Source organism: Columba livia, chromosome 1, assembly GCF_036013475.1.
Source record: "Columba livia isolate bColLiv1 breed racing homer chromosome 1, bColLiv1.pat.W.v2, whole genome shotgun sequence".
Taxonomy (NCBI): Eukaryota; Metazoa; Chordata; class Aves; order Columbiformes; family Columbidae; genus Columba; species Columba livia.
The window spans coordinates 33,468,282-33,492,050 of NC_088602.1; the positions used below are offsets into that span (position 1 = coordinate 33,468,282).

The 23,769-nt window shown below is 39.1% G+C and overlaps 1 protein-coding gene across 16 annotated transcripts in view; it reads left to right on the forward strand.

Moving 5' to 3' along the window:
• ENOX1 (ecto-NOX disulfide-thiol exchanger 1) overlaps positions 1-23,769 on the forward strand; it is a 362,839-nt gene that overhangs the window by 304,017 nt on the left and 35,053 nt on the right. For all 16 annotated transcript variants that reach the window (XR_010470814.1, XM_065054489.1, XM_065054480.1 and 13 more), the window contains one exon: positions 12,736-12,920. Coding sequence is in view for 15 of the 16 variants with exons in the window: in XM_065054489.1 (XP_064910561.1) it covers positions 12,736-12,920 (185 nt within the window). In the remaining variant the exon portion in view is untranslated. The remainder of the gene's footprint in view (positions 1-12,735; positions 12,921-23,769) is intronic.

Consider the following 23,769-nt stretch of genomic DNA (forward strand, 5'->3'; position numbering starts at 1 on the left):
TTCTCCATCCCCCTCCATTAAGAATCCTGAAGTGCACCTGTAACATTGTTGAAGTGGGATGTTGGCAGCAAAATCAATAAAAGACAATATTAGAACATATGCTGTTTTCAGCTTCCTCTCAATCTGATATAGCTGGTATTAGCATTCTTCTCCAAATTACACTTCATGCTTTCTATAAAGTGACCTTCCTTATAGTGCCCTCTCTACTATAAAGCTTTTGTGCTCTTGCTCTCATATTTAGCCTTCAGGAGAACGAGCCCTGTTTATAACACTGGTGACGATTGATTCTGAACAGAGCATAAAGAACAGATACCTTCAAGAGGGGCTTCAGCCTAAACCCTCTTTCTGACCTTCTATGAAAGATCATTTCTATTATTGTTTAAACTAAGCTCTTGGTTTTAGGCTTTCTTAATTATGACACATTTCATGTCCTATCGGTTTTAGAAACCTTTTTCACCCCAGCACATTAGGAAAGCCTGCAGATATTGCCTGAGGTAGAGATTCAGATACCTTCTTATCCACCCTTAAAACCAGAAAACTTCAGCCATTGCTAAGATGTCAGAGGAGGTAATGATCAGAAAGCAGAGTCTTTTCCAGTATCAGTACAAGCTTCTATACTCATAATTACAGGTTTGGTGAGCCTCCTTATGTCATGAGAGATGCGAGCTGGTTGAAGTTTCCAAAGCATTCAAAGTTTCCTTTTCAAAGCATGCAGCTTCTCAGTCCTTGTGCATCCACCTGACTGGCAGTCTGTGGTGTGACTGAATGCCAGGAGTTAAAAACCCACCCAGCAGAGCTCATGTGTGAAGCTGGATGGCGACAGCAATTCCCAAAACTGCTACTAATTTATGATGTTGGTTCACTTTGGCGAATGAATCTAAGATTCAGAGGCATTTCATGGTGTCCTGCTATTTGGCTTTGGATTAATACCATTTCACATTTCTTACTAATGCCAGATATCCATAGCAGAGCATTTTTGTGACTAATATATTGAAGGATTTAGTTCATACAGTTGAAAGCCAAGCAGATTCAATACTGCTTGGAGGTGAGTGATCTTCTTTCAGTCTTATGTGGGTTTAGAAGAAGAAAACAAAAAAAGCATTCTTGGATGTGAAAGGACCAACTGAAGAATTGGATACCATACCAAAACCATATCATTTTATTCCATTTCTCCACTAATTCCAGCATGTGACTCTTCAAACATAAGCGTATAGAACTCCGAAGGAGGAAAATGTATTTCTTCTGTGTTAAAAGAAAGGTGGTTTATTTTGTTGGTGTTTTTAATTAGACATTCAAATTATTGTGGGTTTTTGCCTTTCTATGGGCAAATAGTTTGCAATCCTTTAATTTGTTCAGCCCTCCCCATATTTGATGCACAGCAAGTTGCATCAAGTGCAAGAACTGTGCCAAGCATGTCTTTACAGCTCTTGTATCCAGTGATTGCTGAGCTGCTTCCACAACTGCCAAGTGCCCACCTCACAGGTCAACCAGGGGTGTCTCTGAAGAGATTTGGGTGGTTGCTAGTCCACAACACCAGCGTCTTCATTGCTTCTTTGTCATGTGTCAGATACAAGCTGTCATCCCTCTTAAATTTTTCTGAGCTCTGGAGACAAGTGAGCACTTTTAACAGTCAAAGAAAAACACGGCAAAAAGCAATACCTCTCTGAAAGTTGTTTTATTATCAAACAGTCATCTGTCTCATCATGTTTTGCTGACATATTTTGAGATGCTTCCGCTGTTAGACCTTGATCCCACAAGCTACTGCCTGCTGCTCAGGGTGTTTGCATTCACCTTCTGCTCAACACTCACAGGCACGAAGTCCTAAGCAGTGACTTATCCAGAAAGTCTGGTGCAAGGAACATTTCACAGTTATGTCTTCAAAGTTACATACTTTTTTCAAATGTCAATAAACTGTCTGTTTCTGAAAGGACTGGAAATACCACTAAGCTCCATAGAACCCTGTCATCTGCAAGTTTGCAACACATTTTATTTTCTAGTATCTGAGAAAATACCTACTAAACATGTTAAACTGCAGAGAAACACAGTGGCTTCTATTTGCAGAAACTATGTATGCTGAAGGCAGGATGGAGAAAGGAGGTTTGGGCTTGCAAATATAGATCTTCTGGAGATCCTTCCATTCACAGAGGGGAATACATGGTTCAAGAAATGTCTGAATGTGAGAATCAAGAAACTGCAAGCTTCATGTGACCACTTGCTCATGCTTTCTAAATGGCTAAAAACATATTCCTGTATTTAAGATCCATTGTTATCTAAGGCCAAAGTAACTGTGCAAATATTTCAGTCTCATGTAAAATTTTAAAAGAAAAATAAACGCAACTCTCCAATTCAGTACAAGGTCAGAGAGACAGCTGGATAAATGCACTCCTACAATTTAAGGTGCAATAGAATTTTGTACAAAGGTGGTTCATCCTCACATTTATAGAAAGCACTTTACATTTATGAGCAAAATTTCCCTATTATAAATCAGAACAATGCAAAACACCACAGTCACTTCAAACATTCAGATCAACCCTTCCTTCCCTAAGGAATGTGACAAATTGAGGGATTCACGTGCACACTGTCAAGCTTGTTTCCAAGTAGCAATGACAGTTTCTTCACATTTTCAAGTCCTACAGATTATTCTTTTCAAGTTGTCACCGTGGTGCTGGGCCTGAGTGCAATTCCTAATGCAAATGCCAACAACAGCAGTGCAGCCATGCATCTTGCAAATGCCAGTGTTTATTGTTTACATTTGAATAAAAATATAGGAATTACTTGGACTCCTAAGAAGTTCCCATCAGTAACCCACCTATACAGAGGTTTACCTATATAGAATGTTTCAATATCCTAAATAATTTATGTACCACGTATACACACATATATACAATCCATTTATGCAATATACATAAGATTAACATAACATATATGAAATACTGAGCATTCATCAGCACCTCTTGTGCTTTGCAGAGTTCAGATGTCTGTACCCTCAGTTGCAAAGCGCCATTAACACAACTAGTGTTTTTCCACTACTGATGTGGGAGAGGGTCATAAATGCCACTTAACATCTCCCCAGAAACCAACGCTTTTCTTACTTGAGCAATTATACTCCTTCTCCCTTGAGATTTAAATCTCCTCTGATCATTTTTTAGTATTAGAGGAATACAGTCATTTTTTAATGTCAATTAGAGGAAAAGTCACTTCTTTGCTTGCTTCTTTAAACCACGGTCTCTGTAAAAGTGTTGTAGCAGTTCTGTTTCTCAATTAGGGAAAAAAAAGCAGACTCTCTGAAAGATATTCAGTACTTGATTAATTGTATTTAACTAAGGCAGCAGCTATTAGTAAACATGAAGCATAAGTATCTGAAAAATTCATCTCATCACAGACCAAATACTCTAAAAGGCAGTGAGAATGATTTTTACAGAATTTTGAAAATATCTGAGAACTGCTACTATTTTTGATCAAAGCTATACCCCTACATTTATTTTTTATGATGGCTTGCTTCCTGCACCCCTCATTCAAGAGGAGAACCAAGCAAGAAAGGCAACACAACAACCAACCCAACTAACAGCCCACCCATCGCAGCTGTCTGTGCAGAGTCAACTCTTCCCTCTTCTCTCTCTCTTATGCATAAGCCAAATCAGTCGGGTTTGGTACATACCATGGGTGATGATAGAAGACACGCAACTCAAAAAGGAGAGGAAACAAGGGTCCTTTGCTTTAAAGGGATGACCTGGAGAAACTAGTCTCCACAGGGCAGATTAGCTAGCAGCTGTCAAAATATCATTTACGAGCTGTGTGGATTCCTGTTCTCCAAAGAGATGTTGTCAAGTAAAATAGACCTAAAATGTGACAGGCTTTGATATTATTGTAACAAGGTGTTCTCTTCCAAATTCTAAATATGCGTTTCAGTAATATGATGTGACATCTTTGTAGAAAAAGTCCAAAACTCTTAATGCTGCAATTTACCTGGGACAGAACTGGGTAAGAGGGGACTGGAGAACATAGTGCAAAATAAGTATGAGTGATGGAGGAGATAAACATCTGGGAAAGTCAGCGAAGTGGGAATTACAAAGGAAGAAAGTGATGGACTCATGCATTTGGAGCTGAAGGAGGAAATGAACTGAACAGAACAAGTACAAAGGAAAAAGGGAGGAAGGTATGAAGAGAGGGACAGAATAACTGGCTTAAAGTGGGAGATTTGCCATCTGTCTTCTGAGCTTGTTAGAGAAAGTTGGTTCACTGTTGAAGTGGGTTTTCTGCAGCCATCAGGTCTAGATCAATGATCCCAAACTAAGCTCCTGAGCCAATGATCACTTGTAAGACCGTAGTAAGTAATCCACATCTTATTCCTAGGACTGGCTAAAACAGTGACATTAAATTGCCTTGTTAGTGTTTTTAATTAAAAGTCAGTGTCTGTGAGAGCATGGTGAAATGCAGAGAGCCAGTACTGATCCACAGTCTGGAAGGTCTGGAAGCCACTAGTCCAGAAACTTAAAGCAGGGATTTTCAGTTAATGATCTCTCTAGGGCTTTAAATAAAATGTCAGATATCATGAGACTCATCATAACACCACAGGAGCTGGCAGCTTGGCTCTCTGAGGCATTCTTAGTCCACTGCAGAGCCAGCATTTGCATGCTACCTTTTGTTATTAGGCCCAGCTGGACTGTAATCTTCCCTTCCTTTCCCTAAACCTTCTTTGCTATTTGCAAAGAGTTATGCTTCATTACACAAGAAATAATAAGCCTTCATAAATTACTGGTGAGCCTTGTGTAGTAAACCTAGGAAAGTGCTATTGCTGAAGTCTACTAAACAGAGAGAAGTTTTGTAAACTGAGAAAATCTCTCTTCAGAGAAATGCTTTGGTTTCTCAAATATTACATCTGTCTGTACTGGATGGGATGGATAAAATTGCAGTTAAATGATGGTGCAACTGTTCTTTTTTCTTTCTTTATTCTTTATTCTTTTTGGTTTTTTGTTTTTTTTGTTTTTTTTTTTTTAATATTTGGCAGCATCCTTCCATTTACTAATTTTTTGCCAGCAAGTTTTGTGTGAATAAGAAGCCTGAAAATAATTCTCATGAGTATTCAATTTGAACATCTGGTATCATCATGAATGTAACTGGTATAATGAACTTCTCTGCATTGAACGTAGACTGCATGGTGAGGAAAGGGCTTTGAAGCAAATGCACCTGAATAAAGCAGGTTTTGTAAAGGAGTAAATCTCCCTCCCAGTGTGTGGGCCTTAACTCACACTAACATTAATGACAATAACCCCTCCTCATATAGGATAATTAGTGCCCTTAGAGTTTAAATTTGCAGGTACCGAGACATTCAAATAAAGTGTGCCTAACATTAGAAAAAAAATGTGGAAATTGGTTCATTGTTTGGTTACATTATGTATGAAGCAGGAAAGAAAAAAACCGTTCATAGCTAGATTAGCTTGTAATTGCCCCAAATTATTTATTTTTATACCATTCTAATTCTGGTTTCAGAGTTTATTCAGGCTAGTTAGCTAGCTGCTTTCAAGCTTTAACCAAAGGATTTTTTTCTAAAAAGGCCAAGAGACATAGTCTATTTTTGTGGAAACATGGGAGAACAATGGAAGAAGCATTTATTAAAGAATGCAGTATAGGAATAATGTTGCATTTATCTGCTAATATCAGACATATTTCTATGCACCCGACATTGACATCCAAGCACTATTTGTGTCCATAAAAAAAAAAAAAAGTGTCTTCTAGGAAGTCAGGGTAATGGATCAAAACCACTTTAGATATCAGAAGGCTCAGGAGCCTGATATTGTTGTAAAGGGGGCTGAGAAGGTGCCTCTGGGTGATCAAGGTGTAGTTTAGTCTTACTCTTCCAGAAAACTTCTTGGAGATAACATCAAAGACTCACTTTCCCAAACACCTTTGAACTGTATACAGAGCATGTGTAACTAAGACTTGTTGTCAGAACTCAGTTTTTATGGTAGGGTTTACAGAAGTCAGGTGTGAGACAAGAGGATCTATGCCTGGGCAGTTGTGGCTAATGACAGCCGCAACTCATTCTACTAGAAAGTGACAACTAGTGAAGACGTAAGTTAAAGTTTCTCTAGTTGCTCAGTGTGTCCCCTCACCTCAGAGGCCATCCAGCTTGTTGTCTGCAATGAGGGCCGTGCCTTCCTTCCCACCACCTTCTAGACCTCCTGCAAACCCAACCTTCCCATCCACCTCTGGGCGTGGGTCACTCACTGGCATCACCTCACACACACCCTGCCACTGAGTCACCATGACGGGATCCTCAGATTGTAGCACGAAATTTAATTTCCTGTGGGCTGGAGGACTAAGTAGAGCCTTCCAAGGTAAAAATGAATGAGAGTGCAGTTGTCTTGTCTAGTCTATGAAACTGAAAATTTTTTCCTTCAAGACACCCCCAGTCTTTATGTCACATTTTCTTGATGTGCCAGGAGGCGCACTTCAGTGTATTCTCTCACTTTTGAACTCTTCCTCCTTACACGCAGTAATTGTTAAGAGTGCCACTATCAGAAGTCCTACCACACTTCCTTTTCTCTTCCTTCTCGTATTGAACTCATGTCCAAAATTTTTATTTTTTTTTCCATTTAGCTCATCCTAGAATCTGACCTCTGCCTTTATTCTATCAAAATTCATACCCAAACCTTGTGACCCCATGTTCAACTTCCAGGAGTTCCTTTTCTTTGGCATTCGCTTGAGCCCTTTATCAAGATATCCCACAATATATCACCTAAGACCATCCAAGCCATACTTCTGACAAGACCACCTTCTTTTCGACTGATAAATGCCATTATTGTATAACTTACCCTGTTTTCTACAGCATCAAGACATAGCTCATGCCCTTCCAGATCCTTCAGAACATTTTTCCTTGCTGATTTTCCCTGGTTGTACCGCTTCACAGTTCACTTATTTGAAAAACAAGCAAGCTAGCTAGAGGCCAAGGATTACTTTTATTGTTTATATTTATAGTTGTGAACTTTGTGTCCTTATTTCTCTCGTCTCACATTTGTTCAGTCCCTCAAGCTGAAAACTCTTTGAAGAAGTAGCTGTGTTTTGCAAGATGGCTTTTTTGACATTGTAAATGCTCTGCAATAAGAGTGATGCAAAAAATTGCCATAATAACAGCCATCATTTTGACAGTTTTTGATGTTTTCCTTGTTGATGTTATCAAAAGGAGCATTAGATATCTTTAAACCTTCTTTTCAAGCCAAAAAATTAGGATAATGGCATACATTGATCTCAGATGACAGGAAGGTTTGGGAATGTTCTGTTCATCTGCTTTCATCCATGTCACTGCATTGATACATTGGCTAAAGTTCCAAAACCCTGAGAAATTCCGCTAAAGAAGCTAGAACCAAAGGTCCGAAGACAGACAAATAAGTACAGATGTCGTCTGTTTTGTGATCTATTTCTGTACAAGTATAAAAGAATCTACAGGAAAAAAAATGTATAGAAGAAGTTCTGCTTGTAGGACTTAAGGGGAGTCTGTGCTCTTGAATATTAAACAGGGTTTTCTTGGTTTCGTTGTTAGTATTTGCTCACTTGTTTTTCAGTCACTCTTTCCAGATTGCCTCAGACTCTTGAGATAAGTTACTGCCTCTGCATTTCAGCTCAAGTGTCCCCAGCATGCAAAGTAATAATCTGCCATGAATGTTAACTGTAATGTTATTAGGGCATCATCTAATGGGAAAGGCACAGCCCAGGTGTGCATTAGTAGAACTGGTAGAAAATTTCAAATTATCCCTTATTTCCTTTATAGATAGATATAATACATTCAGAGATTTGGGGTGCTCACTTTATTTCCTGGCTGCAAAGAATTTGGTGTGATAAAATACAATTACCCTGTATCACCTGCGAAGTCTTACTTATGCTCCTAACTGTCCAAGATAGATGCTGTATAAAAGTAAAAATTGTTTTGTTCTGAGTCATCAGTCAATGAGTCTATCCTTAGACTTCAGTGGATTTCCGGTCAGCCACTCACTTTGTTTTAAAATGTTTCTTTTTGCTTTGAGTCTAGCCTGGACTTGGAGTCTATTTTGCTACTGAGGCTGTTGCCAAATTGTATATAGCACTTATGCTTCAGCACAAGGGAGTCACACTAACCTCTTAGATGTCCTCAAAGTATCAGTGTGAAGGTTTCCCCCACTTACATATGTCTAATCTTCCTCCAGCCACTTCTCTGAGACTGGCAGGTATCATTTTGCATCCCTCAGTGAAAATGCTGTAAAGCGCATATTGAGCTGGTTTCCAGCTGTGTTTGCTTAAGTAGGAATATTTTCTCCCGCTTGCAGCATGGGCAGCTGTTTGAGATTCTCATCAGAGTTTTCTTTTGATACAGCTTCCTTGTATATAGTTCTTCTGTAAATGCTTTCAGCATTGGTTGCCTTTTAATCGTAAGATGCTCTTTAGCATGTCTCAGAGAGGGATTCTGTACATGAGTATCTGAACTACTGAACTTAAAATGGCATGAGAAGTTCCATTGAGATGAGCAGAATAAATTTTTTTCAACTATAGATACATTCATCAGCTTTGTCAATGAAGTCAAAGCAAAAATTTCTGTAAAAAATTGCAAAATGATTATTTTTAACATGCAGATTCCCCTTTCCCCAAAAATGCTCCTATTATTTTAATTTAACATTCAATAAAGTTATTTTCTTTATATAATATGTAATAAAATGGCATATTACAGAATCACAGAATCACAGAATGTCAGGGATTGAAAGGGAACTCAAAAGATCATCTAGTCAAATCCCCCCACCAGAGCAGGAACACCCAGATGAGGTTACACAGGAAGGCGTCCAGGCGGGTTTTGAATGTCTCCAGAGAAGGAGACTCCAAAACCCCCCTGGGCAGCCTGTTCCAGTGCTCTGGCACCCTCACTGAGAAGAAGTTTCTTCTCAAATTTAAGTGGAACCTCTTGTGTTCCAGTTTGAACCCATTACCCCTTTGTCTTACCATTGGTTGTCACCGAGAAGAGCCTGGCTCCATCAGCATGACACTCACCCTTTATATATTTGTAAACATTAATAAGGTCACCCCTCAGTCTCCTCCAAGCTAAAGAGACCCAGCTCCCTCAGCCTTTCCTCGTAAGGAAGATGCTCCACTCCCTTAATCATCTTTGTTGCCCTGTGCTGGACCCTCTCCAGCAGTTCCCTGTCCTTCTGGAACTGAGGGGCCCAGAACTGGACACAATATTCCAGATATGATCTCACCAGGGCATAGTAGAGGTGGGGGAGAACCTTTATAATTATTATAAATGAAGTATTATTAAAAATAAATTATAATTCATTTTGTATAGAGCAGATATTTTGTTTGGAATCAAAAAAGATGCTGATCTGAATCCAGAACTATTTTAATTTAAGTGCACTAAAATGTAAATATCTCAAAATTATAGTTGTGTTAGGTCAACACAAAGAGTGTTTCTGATACTGTTTAAAATAGTTACCAAGTGCTGAATGAGCTCGAGCCCCTGAGGCCCGTTAGACATCTCTCTTTTACTTACTCTCCTTTTTTGCTAACCACCCTGTCAGCACATATTAAGAACTGGCTATTTGTACCTTTAAATTAAATAGCAAAAGAACTACATGTATTTAACAGTTTGTGGACTCTTGTCTATAATTAATTCATTTTAAAGCTTGTGACAATTTAGCATTGTTACACTGTTGCTATATGTGTTACGTCCTCCTTATTTAAGGACATATTTCTACCTTAGACTCCATCTTTCTTGCTTGCTATGAATAGCTATGAAGATCACCAGAATGATAACAAATTCCACACTTCTGGGAATCCTGGAAACTTATCTCCACTCTGTTCTTATTCTCTCACTTTAGGTTGTTTGGGCTATTTTAAAATCAATTTTAAAATAGAATGTAACGTCTTCCAAACACATCCTGTGTGTTCTGGTGTCCAGAATCTAGAATAATGGGACACCCATATTTGGATGGGACTTCTCGGTAGTACTGAGATGTAATTATTGTCATATAGGTTTTAATATGGTATAAAAAAACTAATTTTAAATTAATAAAATAAAATAATGGTACTCAGAAGTCCCACCCTGAAATTTTTAGCAGCAAAACAGCTTGTTTGTGTTTCTAAAGGTAAAATGGGTGGTTACCTTCACTGCCCATATAGAATGTGACTTGCTCCATTTGGATGAGTTGTTTTTCAAATACTAGCAGGTACATGTCCTATATGTTACTTACTTTTGCAATATGCCATAGCCCTTCCTATTTCCCCTAATTTGCTGTCCCTAGCCCCGCTCATCTGAACTCATCTGGGAGGACAAAAGGAGAAAGAGATCTACTGGGCAAGAGTGTGACCCAAAAAATACATGACAGCAGCTTTTCCAGGTCAGGCAGCCTGAACCTCAGCTGAATCTGGGTCCTAACCCACATTTCAGTGGGGATAGTGATTAACAAGTACATAGGTCTTATGGCCTCCACTTATGCAGCAGCTCTCAAGCTCTCAGAAGTTTAAGAGATGGATTAGGTGATGGACAGCAGATGAATTACTGCTCCCAAGCCACTGTAAAACTTGACTGTGCCCATGATGGTCTTCTTTCATGCTCTCAGAGAGCAGAAGGATGGGCAGTTTCTGGCTAAAATTTAGTATTACATTTGAAAAAAACAGATTTTTACATTGGGGGAGAGTCTAACTGATAGCAGTAAGAGGATGCAAATGACAAAGAGACTTTTGAACAAGGCCTATAATGACAGAATAAGGGACAGTAGTTTTACAATGAAAGAGAGGAGATTTAGGTTGGATGTAAGGAAGGCATTTTTATGATAAGGGTGGTGAGACATTGGAACAGGTTGTCCAGAGAAGTTCCCATCATTGAAAGTGTTCAAGGTTAGGTTGGACAGGGCTCCGAGAAATCTGATCTGATGAAAGATGTCCATGTCCATGTCAAGAAGGTTGGACTAGATGATCTTTAGAGGTAACTTCCAACCCAAACTGTTTAATTTTGACTTGAGTTTTTAGAAGACTGAGGTTTTTGTTTGCCTTTTTTCCTTTTATTACAGCTTGCTGGCTCTTACCAAAAAAAAAAAAAAAAAAAGGATTTCATCCTTGTATTTGCCCATTGGACCCATAATTGCAATTTCTTGAGGGTAAATTTTGTCATGGAAGGATGATTACATGCTTTTCAGAACGATTTAATTTGATGTAACAATACTGTAACTGTTGCTAAATCTTCCAGAGAGATTCTGTAGAATATCCAAAATAAGCACAATAACCAATCCATGTCTGTATTTGAATAGTAGCTAACTGTACTTTATCATGAATAATGCATTTGTACTATTTTAAAATTAGTAAAAATGATTTGAGTAAAAGGTAGATTTGTCCTACCAAAGATAAAACATTTTTATTGGTAATTAATATTGTGACATTCTATCTAAGTGATGATCTAATTTCACAAACTTGTTGAATCATATTATCATGGGGAACAGGAGGCTCTTCATCTGTGAAAGGTCTAGTCAAGAGAGGCCTAATATTAAATGAAGTTAATATACAATTTCCTATAATTTGGAGTTTAGCCATATTACTGTTGTAGGTGAGCAGGAAAGAAGTCCACGATACCAAGCCTAAAATCATTTTATCAGGAATGTAAATTGGTTGTGCTTCAGTTACCAAACGTTGATAGAATTGGCTATGGTAGATCGTTGGTTTTTAATTACAGCTGCTCTGTAATGTTGTTGTGTTACCAGGTTCCAAGAAGGAAAATAGTATAGTATGGCAGTTTGCTGTGCCAAATGACCACTGCTACTGCCAAGTATAAATACTATCAGGAGTGGGTTCTCCTATAGGATGATAACCACATCCCTAAAATAGTGAATGCCACACTTTCCTATATGTATTCATGTTCGGATAATTTATTTAAATAATGTTCCTAGTACATGCTTTATAGCCTTATGTCTTTTGCTACACAACTTTTAGCTTATATTGCAGACTGTGCAAGTCATTTGGCAAATGTAATTTCCAACCTTGCATACTAATCGATTTCTTCACAAACACCTGCTATCAGTTATGATAATAAAAATGCCATTCTAAATTGAAAAGGGGCCAAATGGAGCTTCCTAAGGAAATGACTTAAGTGTCTTTCAATGCTGTTAACGTAGTAATGTTCTTCTAGTGCCAACACTTTTTTGAGCATTTGCATTTTACATAATTTTACTCTATTACATCATTATTTTCTGTCTAAATGGTTCCTCATAACCATTGCTACAAAGTAGTCTGTTGCGAGATTGGAGAGGAATTTCTGTGCTTCTTCTCTCATGGGATTAAATCCAGCAACTTTACGTAGTGGAAGTTCCTTAGCACAGATCTGATCGGAACATCTGGGCACTACACTAGTATAATTATTAAACAGTTTTATCAGTTCCTACAACATCACTGGGAAAAATGGTGTAAAGTTGGTGGGTTCTTTGCCCTTGGACTGCATGCCAGTTTATTCCTAAAATATAAGCCTAAATTTAGCAGCCAGATTGCAAGTAGCATTTGAATTATCCAGGGTCCCTTTATGGCTCCTTCCATCCTAGGAAATAACTTCCCAGCAACAGTCTTTGCCAGAACCTAATCATTTTCAGCTCTGCTGGGTCTTGTCTCAGCTCCGAAATGTCTCTCACTGGCTTTCAGCTGTATTAGCATCTCCCCTGACAATGTCCTCTGCATTATTTGTAAGGAAACAATCCATTTTACTGATTTCTTCACATTTTCATTTTCTCTTAGCTCTAGCCGCCCAAGCATATGCGCTAAAAGAAGAGAATGATAGTCTTCGATGGCAGCTGGACGCTTACAGGAATGAGGTGGAGCTCCTGAAACAGGAGAAAGGACAGCTCTTCCGAACAGAAGAAAGCCTTACAAAGGACCAGCAGCTGCAGTTCCTGCAGCAGACAATGCAAGGCATGCAGCAGGTATTGCTATGGAAGAAAAGCATTGGTCTTCTTTTTTAGGAAAGCGGTGCCATAAGGCTGTGTTGTATTCAAGACTGTCAGCCACAAAGGTCCTGATTTCTTTTCAGAGTCAAAGTCTTACAGACTTTAGATGAAGGAAAGGGAGAGGAGGAATTGGGATCGTATTTAGAGATAGTAGTTTCAGGAATTCATGAACTGTAAACCCGTTGATCATTTAAGGAATTCTCTTATACATGTTCTATTCAGGAAAAAATTACTTCAGTATATTCCTTATTGCCCTCCTCACTTAACCCAGCTGGCTCTAGTTCTGCACAGAAGTTCAAGAAAGTTTATCCAGCGTAGCATAGCCAGCGCTCTGTGGTGCCTTTGTTTGCAGTCATCAGCATCTTTAGATGCTTCTCCACTTCTCGGCTTTGTCGTTTTTCTGCTGACTCTTGTTTGAGGATGGCTGAGACATCTCCAGCTTGTCCAGACTACCCTCCTGCTAACTTGCAAGTGGATATAACATCAATGCTGTCTCTTGAGTTTTATCATTTATGCTGACCTATGGATGTAACCTTTTCATTCAGGCATTTTTTAAGTGGTATAGTGCAGCAACAAAGCTTTTTCTCTGACATGAGTCAGAGAGAAACTGCAATGTGTCTTTGGGGGAGGGGAGGCTGAGGGTCAGTTTATCTTACCCATTCTCCCTTATTTGTCAGTGTGCTCCTGACGCTGAAGCACAAGTCTTGGCAAGCACATCCAGACTGCTCCCACTGCTTCATCTAACATGGCCATTAACACATGGGCAACTCTCATTCAGCATACATGTGTATAACTTAATTTCTGCCCAGGCACTTGTATTCAGCTGCTACATGACAGAGAAAAAGGGCAGTGGCTCACCAAGACACTAACCTAGGCTCCCATATAGAATGGAGTTTCTCGAGATGTCACTGCAGAGGTTAATTTTGCCTCCATCATCTGTGCCCTGAAGGAAAACACGCACTCCTCTATCACTCCCAGTTATTAGATTCCAGAAGGGGACAAGCTGTACCCATTTCCAGATTGTCCTAAACTGCTTTTTTTATGGCAAATCCAAGAGACATTCATTTACATTTGATCTGCTTGTTGGAACTGCATTGCTATCATGGTACCCATCGAATCCAACAAGTCTGCAGATTCCACCTAACACCAAAAAACAGAGCACAAGCCAAGCCTACACATGTGTTCATACGAACATATACCACTTTGAAGCCCACAGAGTTTTACCAAATTAGGATGTTTTATGATATAGTGGAGTAATTCTGAAAAAAAATATTTTAAACATAAAAAATAAGTCATTGACCATTCAGGAACAAAATCTTTCCTGAACTTAGGAATAAAGTAATTTATCAGAAATACTTGAGGTTTCAGTATACTTTAAATATGCTTGAGGTCTATTCATGATCTTATCCTTATATAAATGGATACTTAAATATCACTGGCTTCATTAAATTTAACTACATATATAAATATTGTGCTAAATTTCAGCCTGGTGCTAGTTCTCTATTAAAATCAGTGAAAAGTGCAAAATGCTACTAAATCAAAATTCTAGAGCCCTAATGCTCATTTTGCATTGTTATAATTTCCTACCTGGGGTCTGGATGAAGGATAATCAAGTCTGTAGAATATTAATAGATTTCCATTCTAACTTGAAGAAAATGTTAATAATGCAAGTCAATAAAAGAGAGCGACTTACTTATCTCTTTGTTCAGCTAGCAATGGACACTGTGGTCCCTATTCCTCTGAGAGCTTCTGTGTTCGTGACAATTTTGCTGTGAGGTACTGAATTTTTCTAGTTTGCCATCTTGGGGTCAGACCTACTAACTCCCAATGGGATATAATTAGAGATGGCCCAAGGAGCTGGAGAAGACATTGCAGATAATCTAGTCTGACAATATGCTGAGGAGGGCAGCAACACAGAAGCACAGGAGGTGGAATTCAGAATATTTGGTGGAAATTATCAGTCAATTAAGCAGCTGGATCATGGCTTTGGATTTCAATGATTAGCCATAGTCATGACATCCCATAACCTCTGTGCTTTTCATGCAGCTTGTGCATGAATATTTAGAAATAAACCTTTGATTTAGGTAGACTCTGTTTTATCTCAGCTTGTTTTTGTAAATGTCAAGAGATGACAACCTTAGTTGAAATCTGTCAGTCTGGTAGGTACTCAGCATCTAAGGAAATCAGTCTATGAAATATTAAAGATATAGCCAGGACTTGAGTAGTAATAACTTAACAAGAAGACCTGTATTCCCTTTTATCTTTTTGTATATTTTAAAATTAATTGCAGACAAGGTAAACTGAATGCCATTGAATGCCTGAACCCTACATATATGTCAGCATTAAAAAAAAATGTGTTCCTTCTCCTTCTTCCCTCCTGATTCTCCCCTGCTTTTTCATACACCACTTCTTCTGACTGTGAAAACTAGAGAATAAGTGATTTGAGCTGAAGCCTGAAAAGCAGATTTATCTGAGAAAAAGTGGATGCACTTTCAGAATAAATAATTTTTTTAAAACATATTTGGGGCCAAACAATAAAATATAACACAATATCTATGTATTTTTAATGTACTTCCACCATCTGGACATTTTTCAGGATTCTTTCCCACACTTGTAGGACTGATGAAATGAATGTGTATTTTCCCTTCCATCACTCCTACTGATTCAAAGTAGCATCAGCAAAATCAGACAGATGTTTGCTTATGAAGTATACCTTAGGGGCAGTAGTAGCAACCTGCTTATTTATTGTGTCTAAAAAAGAATATCTTTTGGACTACTGACATTGAACTTATGGGGGTTTTAGCCAACTTCCTCCATAAAACTGTGTCACAGTTTAATTTCATACCCACTGTGAGATCTCAAGCAAATGGAAATAATGTTTTGTATCCATGGTAACAAATGACATATACTTTACCTGATTTTGAGATGGAAATTGAATTAACTTGTCGCTGCTGCATAGGTGGTATTGCCTTCAATTTATTTCTATATGAGAACACACATACTAAGCAGATCACTTTTGGAGTGGCTCTATTTTTCCAGCAGTGTTTGGTATTTTCTAACAAAGTCTGTGATCATAAGGAAGGATGTTTGACTTGTATCTATTTTCACAATACTTCACAGAACAGTTTTAACAATTTCTTATATCTTGTCTCTCTGCCTGAAATGTTTGACCAGATCCATGACTATAGGTAATGCAGAAAATATCACCTAGTTGCTTAATGCTTGATAAGACTCAGTTTTCAGTGGGTATATTATTTCTCCAAATTTTAACAATTTGTGTTAGCATATTCTGTGTGGAGTAGCAGAAATCTTTTGAAAAATTCTAAGAACAAAGCATAAAACCTATGCTTTTCCTGTTTGTTGTCCACCAAAAAGAAATTCTTGAGGAAATGCACTTGTCACCTTCAGACTTTTAAACAGACACTCAGAATTTGACAGTGGGTCACTATTGAATTAATGACGTGATTTCCATATCCTTTCTAATATCTGCCTGAAATTGATAATATTACAAGACTTTGAAAAATGTCAGTTTGTCACATAGGAGATGGCACTTATTAGCACATATCCAAGTAAATTTTAGATTTTTACTGGTCTTCTGGGGTTGTTCATGAACGATCTCCATAGCATAGTCATTGGTGCAATGTTTTACTCCTCAAGTTAGTCCTAAGTCTACAGAGCACACCTCCTTTACCGTGGCTCTCTTATTGAACAAGTCAGTTCCATCTTTTCGTCAGGTTTATTTGGCCAAGGCATGGGACCACACTTGCACAGCTGTACTGATTCCTGGACTGGTTCATTTGCCAATAGACTGGTAATTCTGCACGGTGCTTCATTGTATCATGTAAATGTATGATAATGTTCTTTCCTCTCACAGCTCCCTGAGCATCATGGGCTGAATTTAAGCTCCTGCAGGCGAGGATGTCATCCAGAAATCCCCATTTAAACCATGCTTGCACCTGTGTTTTCTCTAGGAAATGTACACAAGTGCCAACAGTTGGGTGTATCTGGGACATTTAAGAGGCACCTCATTGCCCCTGTCCCCTAAAGGGACTGATTCATTAGCTGAGCTCAGGTTCATACTCCTAACACACAGCGACAGCACGAACTCAACTTCATTGGTGGTGAAGCATTGAAGCCTAGCCACGGGGTTATCGCATGAACAGGGGATTTGCGGGGGTGCCTCTCCTGAAACTGGTGCTGGGGGTGGAAAGCAAGAACAATAGAAACAATGGTGGGTGGTAGGTGTAGGGCTGACATAAAGGCTAATACACTGCAGTGGGTGCCATTGACTCTGTTACCTTGGGATGTCTCAGAAGGAGACTGAACATATTCTGGACCTGTCGATGACCCACATGGGTCTCACACTGATGCAGCATAATGAAAGTCTTCTTTGATCTTGTCTTCTTTTTTAGCCCAAACAATATCAACTTCACTGGAATAGCAATGCAGATTGCAAACCTGAGCACTCAGAAGCCAGGAGCTGCCAGAAATACCACCTGTGTATTTTGCTTTGTGGACCTCAGAGACCCTTCCCTGTTCAGTGCTGCAGAAACTGCACAGTTCATCATCACTTATTCAATATCTTCCTGTCCTTGCTGTTCAATATGCAACTTGAGGTCTTACTGCAAAGGCCACATTCTCCTGACATTTCCTACCTCCTGAGGACTATCTTCTGCACTTTACTAATCATTTAGCATGTAAAATAAATAGCATGCACATCTGAGACTTATACACCATTTTTTAAAGGGCTCTGATAAATGCCAGACTAACATTTCAGATGTTCAGTGTTCATCCAGGGACAGATGGTTTGGTCTGTGATAGGCCTCACTGTTGTGGTCGGGATGATGAGAAGAGCTTCTGGAGTGTATCACAGGTCCCTCCTTACGCTCACTGCTTCTTTAAAGGAATCATAGAATCATAGAATACCAGGTTGAAAAGCATCACAAGGATCATCTGGTCCAACTTTTCTTGGCAAAAGCACTGTCTAGACAAGATAGCCCAGCACCCTGTTCAGCTGAGTCTTAAAAGTGTCCAGTGTTGGGGAATCCATGACTTACCCGGGGAGATTATTGCAATGGCTGTTTTTTCTCATTGTGAAAATTTTTCCTCTTGTGTTCAATTAGAATCTACCTAGGAGTAACTTGTAGCCGTTATTCCTCTTCATCTCTATGTGACTCCTTGTAAAAAGGGAGTCTCCATCTCTTTTGTAACCACCTTCAGATACTGGAACATGGTGATGAGGTATCTCCTAAGCCTTCTTTTCTCAAGGCTGAACAAATCCAGTTCTCTCAGACTTTCCTCCTGTGGCAGCTTCCCAGTCCTTTGATCATCTTTATGGCCCCTCTCTGGCCACAGTACATGTTTGGTGATGGGGACTGTGGGGTGCACACAGCTTTCACAGTTTGGTCACTGGGGGTTGGATTAGGCTCTTTTGTCTAAGTGAGATGGCACAAGAGTCATCTCTCAGCTTTTTAAGCAAGATGACATACCTCTAATGTAGAGTGACCATTCTGAGTAGAAAAGCCAGTGGTTGCTGGTGTTGACCTCACTGTGCTGCCTTTGAAATTGGGTTTCTACCATTCCCTGCCACTGGAGGAGAGCTAGCTCATTTTCAAATGTCCTCATGAGCTAGCAAGACTTTTTTTTTTCTGCACGCAAAGATGGCGTTGTTCAGGTCTTTCTCCTCCTATCCTATATGAAAATTACTTTTTTCTCATACAAGTAATGGAAGAACTGACTGTTCCCATGGTCCACTCTCTTTCAGTGGAAGCGGGGAGGAAAAGCATATTTCTGTCCAAGTTTCAAAAGCTAGCGGAATCGGGCTATTCTTCCACATCACTCTTCTACCAAGTCTATCACCTATTAAATTCCAATCAGCCTCCACTGGCATTTAGGTCTGCAGCTCCTAGATCCTTCACAGATGATGTGAACTGTCACAGCCATTCCTTCCTCTCACATACAAACTTCCTGAAATGTCAGAAGTCACAGACACATACGCTGTTGGCTGAAAATTGCCGAATCTGGCACCATGTGAGTGCTGTGACCATTATAACAACCATTTACCTTTGAATAGATGGGTTCTAGTAACAATATATACAGGTTCTAGTAGCAGTTTAGCACTGAAATTAACGTCATTGTTGAATAGATGAAGCATGTTATGGTTATATTTATTAATATAGCCCAAATGCAGAGGAGATGTGTAGTCTTTTTTTATCGACCCACCTTTTCTTCACCAAACATTTATTCAGCATATAACCCACCCAATGTACTTATGCCCAACTATAAACTGATTCTTCTCCAAATATAGTATTAAAGAGAAGAGTAAATAAAAGAGATAATAAACATTACCCCTTGTATTTGCATTGTACCTGCTAAATAAACAGATCAGAATAATTAAGCTGGGAATGTTTTTTGTTACTATTCTTATGGTATTAATTCCAGTTAGATCTTTCTGGTTTCCTATAAAAGTGGCACTGGAGTAGTAATGGCAATAGTTCAACACTGATAATTTTATAGGGAATGGATACAAGATAACTGCAAGGGACTGGACTCAGTGTCCTGATGTTCGCTTCCAGGCCTGGCTTTTCTTCTCTCACCCTGTGGTTGATATTTGGAAACTGGTTAAGAAATGTGTCTGCTCCCAGGACAGAGAGTAGTGTTCCCATAAGTATTATCTCTATTCCCTTGTGCTTTTCAGGGCTCTGTACAGTGCTGTCCACAAACTTCCACAAAAGTCTTACTCTTTCTGTTTATATTAAAAAAAAAAAAAAAAGGCAGCTGGAAATTAAGTGCTAATTATTTACCAGATCTGAGACAAGCCAAATGGGTCCTCCTCTATGTTTAACAACCTTTCCTTATCGAAAGTAGTGTTTAATTTCCCACTTCGGCCACCACCACTTCAACAGTATTAGGGGAAGTGTAAATAAGAACTCACAGACGCTTTTAAGCACCATATTCTCAATAGCTGTTCTAGTGGTAAGATGCTGCAGCATAACATCTTTGTGCCTGCTACCACTGGTAAAAATAAACTGAGTTTGGCAGCAAGAATAAATACTTCAGAGAGAAATAATCAGGTGCACACATTTTATTTTAAATATGAAAGAAATCAACTAATATCTTCTTTAACATGCTTGTGTAGTCTAGTGGTGGTGAAGGACAGATCTCTTAAGTTTTACAGTCCGGTGATCTTAGGTGAATTCTTTAAAAGATCCACTAGTTTCACTAAAAATAAGTTAATTTTCTTCATGCAGTTAGAAACCTTTCTTTTTCATAGCTAGCACAGTCATTGTTTGGACTTAGTTTGAGAACAAGAGATAACACCCCAGAACAGAGTTAATGTTTTTAATTGCTCTGGTCTGAAAGCCAAGGACATTCTGCCCACGGGTGTGAGACATTGAGAAAGGGGGGCATGGATGGGCAGAGCTTGACTGACATTCAGACTGATCAATAAGAATGTTTCATCCCATAGGCATCATGATTCATGTTTAAGGAGACATGGGATCTTCGGGTCTCTCTCGCTCTCTCTCTTCTTTGCTCGCAAAGAGCTGTCTGAGGGAGTTCTGTTCAGGCCCTTAGTTAGTTTGGCCTTTTGCCATTTTGCAGAGGCCTCTGTTTCTCTTTTTGGGATCAGCTATTGGGACCATATGCTGCTTCCTGGGACTGGCTGCTCAGTGTGGATGGAGTTACTGAGGAATTGCATTGAGTATCTCTTATTTTATATTCTATATCTATTACATATATATATATCTATATAAAAATAGATCTATCTATATCTATTTTTATATATATTATCTATTTATATATATATAAAATGTACATATATATTTACATATATGTGTGTATATATACACATATATATTTTTTTTACTAGTAGTACATTAGCATTTTGTTATTTATTAAACTGTGTTTATCTCTAATCTGAGTTCCTCCCCTTTCAATTCTCTCCCCTATTTGGGGGGTGGGAAGGGTGGTGAACAAGCAGCTATCCTGGTTGTATTGCTAGCTTGGGTTAAACCACAACACTTATTGATTACATAGTTTTCAAACATGTTTGATGTTATCATTACTAGGAACTCTGCTTCCACTACTAGGAATTGTGTTTCAATAGAAATTACACTGGGTAAATTGATTCTCTTACCTCATGTCATTCTTCTGATTAACGTGTGCCAGGTCTTTTTATTCTCCTTCATAATGAATGAAATATTTCTTCTCAAATAGGAAATAAAAAGCTAAAAAATCTAATTTGGTCTGTTGAGAAAGAGCATGCTGTACCATGCTCATTTACAGTCCCATGAAAGAAGAGGTGGGATCATACAGTTCAAGTGCCATTGCCTGGTAAGGAGGTATCCACAATGGAATAGTACAGGTGAAAGGTTGGAGAAGATGACATTGTTATGAATGGATGATCACGTCTTCATTTGACTGTATGTCATACCAGGCATGAACTGGTTGTCTTGTAGATATGAGGACAGAGGGAATATGACCATCATCTGGGATCAACACTCTTCCTTTGACCAGGATCAGAGCAAACTGTAAGCCCATCTGTCCACTCACCTATTGCCAATAAAGCCAAGGGCTGTGTAATATGTTGATACACTTAGCAAAGGCAGGAGGAAGCTTTTTTGATGAGGTGCAATGGGCTTTGGTCAGACTTCTTCCCTCCACAGACCACCGTAAAAATCAAAGACCTTGTGTAATCTGCTGTGAAAGCCATATTCCAGGGAGGGATCCCTGATACTAGCACTAAATATCTATTAGTAAATTGGTATAAATTAACTTCTGAGAGGAGGGATTGATTCTGTAATGTTCTTAAGGACTTGGGTCTATTGCTCATTTGCAGAAAACTCCATAGCTGACCGAAGAGAACTTGTTTCTTGAGTAAGAGACATACTTAAAGATTACTTGGCAAAGGAAAGCTGTAGACTGGCTCTTCGGCCGTTCATTGCACCATCCGTGTTCTCCTTTCATCTGCTGTCCAACCTTTAATACTGCCTCTTGTAATTGGTGTGATTGAATTACTATGCCTCATAGGAAAAAAAGAATCTGAGAGCTAATTATCTGATATCAATTGGCTACCCTTTAGAATCATAGAAGAATGTAAGTCAGAAGGTATGTCTGGAGGTGACACACACAATCCCTCTGCTTGAAGTAGGGGTGGCTCTGAAGTTGTCTCAGGACCTTGTCCAGCTGTGTTCTCAGTACTTCCAAGGATGGAAAGTCCACAGCTTGTCTGAGCCCTTGTTCAAGTGGTCGTCCACCCACACTGTGAAATATTTTCCTTATATGTAATAGTAATCTTCATTGTTTAATATGCATCTATTCACTCTCAGCCCTTATTCAAGAAAAGCCTGAATCCATCTTCTCTGTAACATCCCTTTAGGTAGTTTAGATGTGTCTGTGTCCATCTGTATGTTTTCTCATTTGGCAAACTTCTCAGGGTCAATCCCACCTGCTCCTAGTCTGAGTGCAGTAAAGCTGCAGTCAGTGTAATGGCAGGGGAAGAGGAACATGTCAAACATCTCCTTAGGGAAGCAGCTGGATGGTTCTTCAGTAGTGCCACCATACCCACTCACCCATGAGGTGTGTGTCCAGCTCCCTGGCCCTCTGAGGTGGTTAACCTGTAAAGCTAACATGTTCAGCATGTTCTTTGCTGGCAGGAAAGCTCATTTTGCAGGTGGATGCCCACAAGCAGGAGCTGGGCTGTTGATCCAAGTGCAGGTCTTCACCAGCACAGGGCAGGGGTGTTAGAGCTTGGACTCTTTTGTCATTGCAAACCCCATGATGCATCCAAATAACACCTTCTGGGTAGTTCCTGTGACACAGGTGGTCCCTGAAAGGTGGGAGGCATGAGAAACATTGAACTATTAAACTGTGTTTCTTTTAGCTCTCTTAAAAAATCCACAATCATAATAATGCTTTGTCACATGTTAGGATGGCATGTATTTTGCCCTTACTGCTACAACATGGCTAACTTCCTTGAGGGCTGTTTTCTAAAGCTTCTTTGACTTGTCTTTCACATTTTCCTGTTTCCTTGGTGATTTGTCTGGCTTCATCAGTGTCTTGTTACTAATGCATATTTGCTCAGCTGGGAAGTCACTTTTTCATTATTCAAGCCTGCCATGTGCTGGCCATTTGTGATATGAAATCTCATCTGTTTTACAAAAAGAGAAAAACACTCTTCCAGACGACCTGTGAAAGTACTGGGAGAGGGATTTGTATTTTTATTTTGCAAGTGGTTGTGTATCTGAGATTTCATTTCAAATCACTATTTCTTTTCCTTCTACTTAAGGAGGATTCTGAAAAGAAATATTTACTACCCTTCCCCTCTTTATTTTTGAACAGTGTCCAAGAAACACTTGAAACACTTGCTAATTTTTGTCCATTTCCATTTTGAAAACTTTAATTTATTAATATTTTCCTTTCCATAAAATAAAGTTAGAAAACATGCAGCAAGGTTTTACTTGGGAAAAAAAAATGAAACCTCTGAAATTTCTAGCCTGAGTGTTTCAATTTTTAGGTGAACTCTGCAGTCCTTTCAATGCCTGTGTTATTATACTTTTTAGATCTCTGATTCTACTGTACTATAGGGGAAAGGGCTGCACTTTTTCACGAGTGAGAATTTCTTCCTGAGGTTACTGTCTAGTGTGAAAGTCTTGGTTTCATTAGGACTGAAAAAGGTAGCCTTGGTTGAGATACAGCCTGCCTATTTGAGGCATCTGGGTTTTGCCTTCATTTTAAACACCTAGTGAATCAGGTCTCCCCGTTTTTCCCATATAGGGATATATTCCCTACAGGTAGTAAGTGGAGAGTAATACCCTGTCTCCAA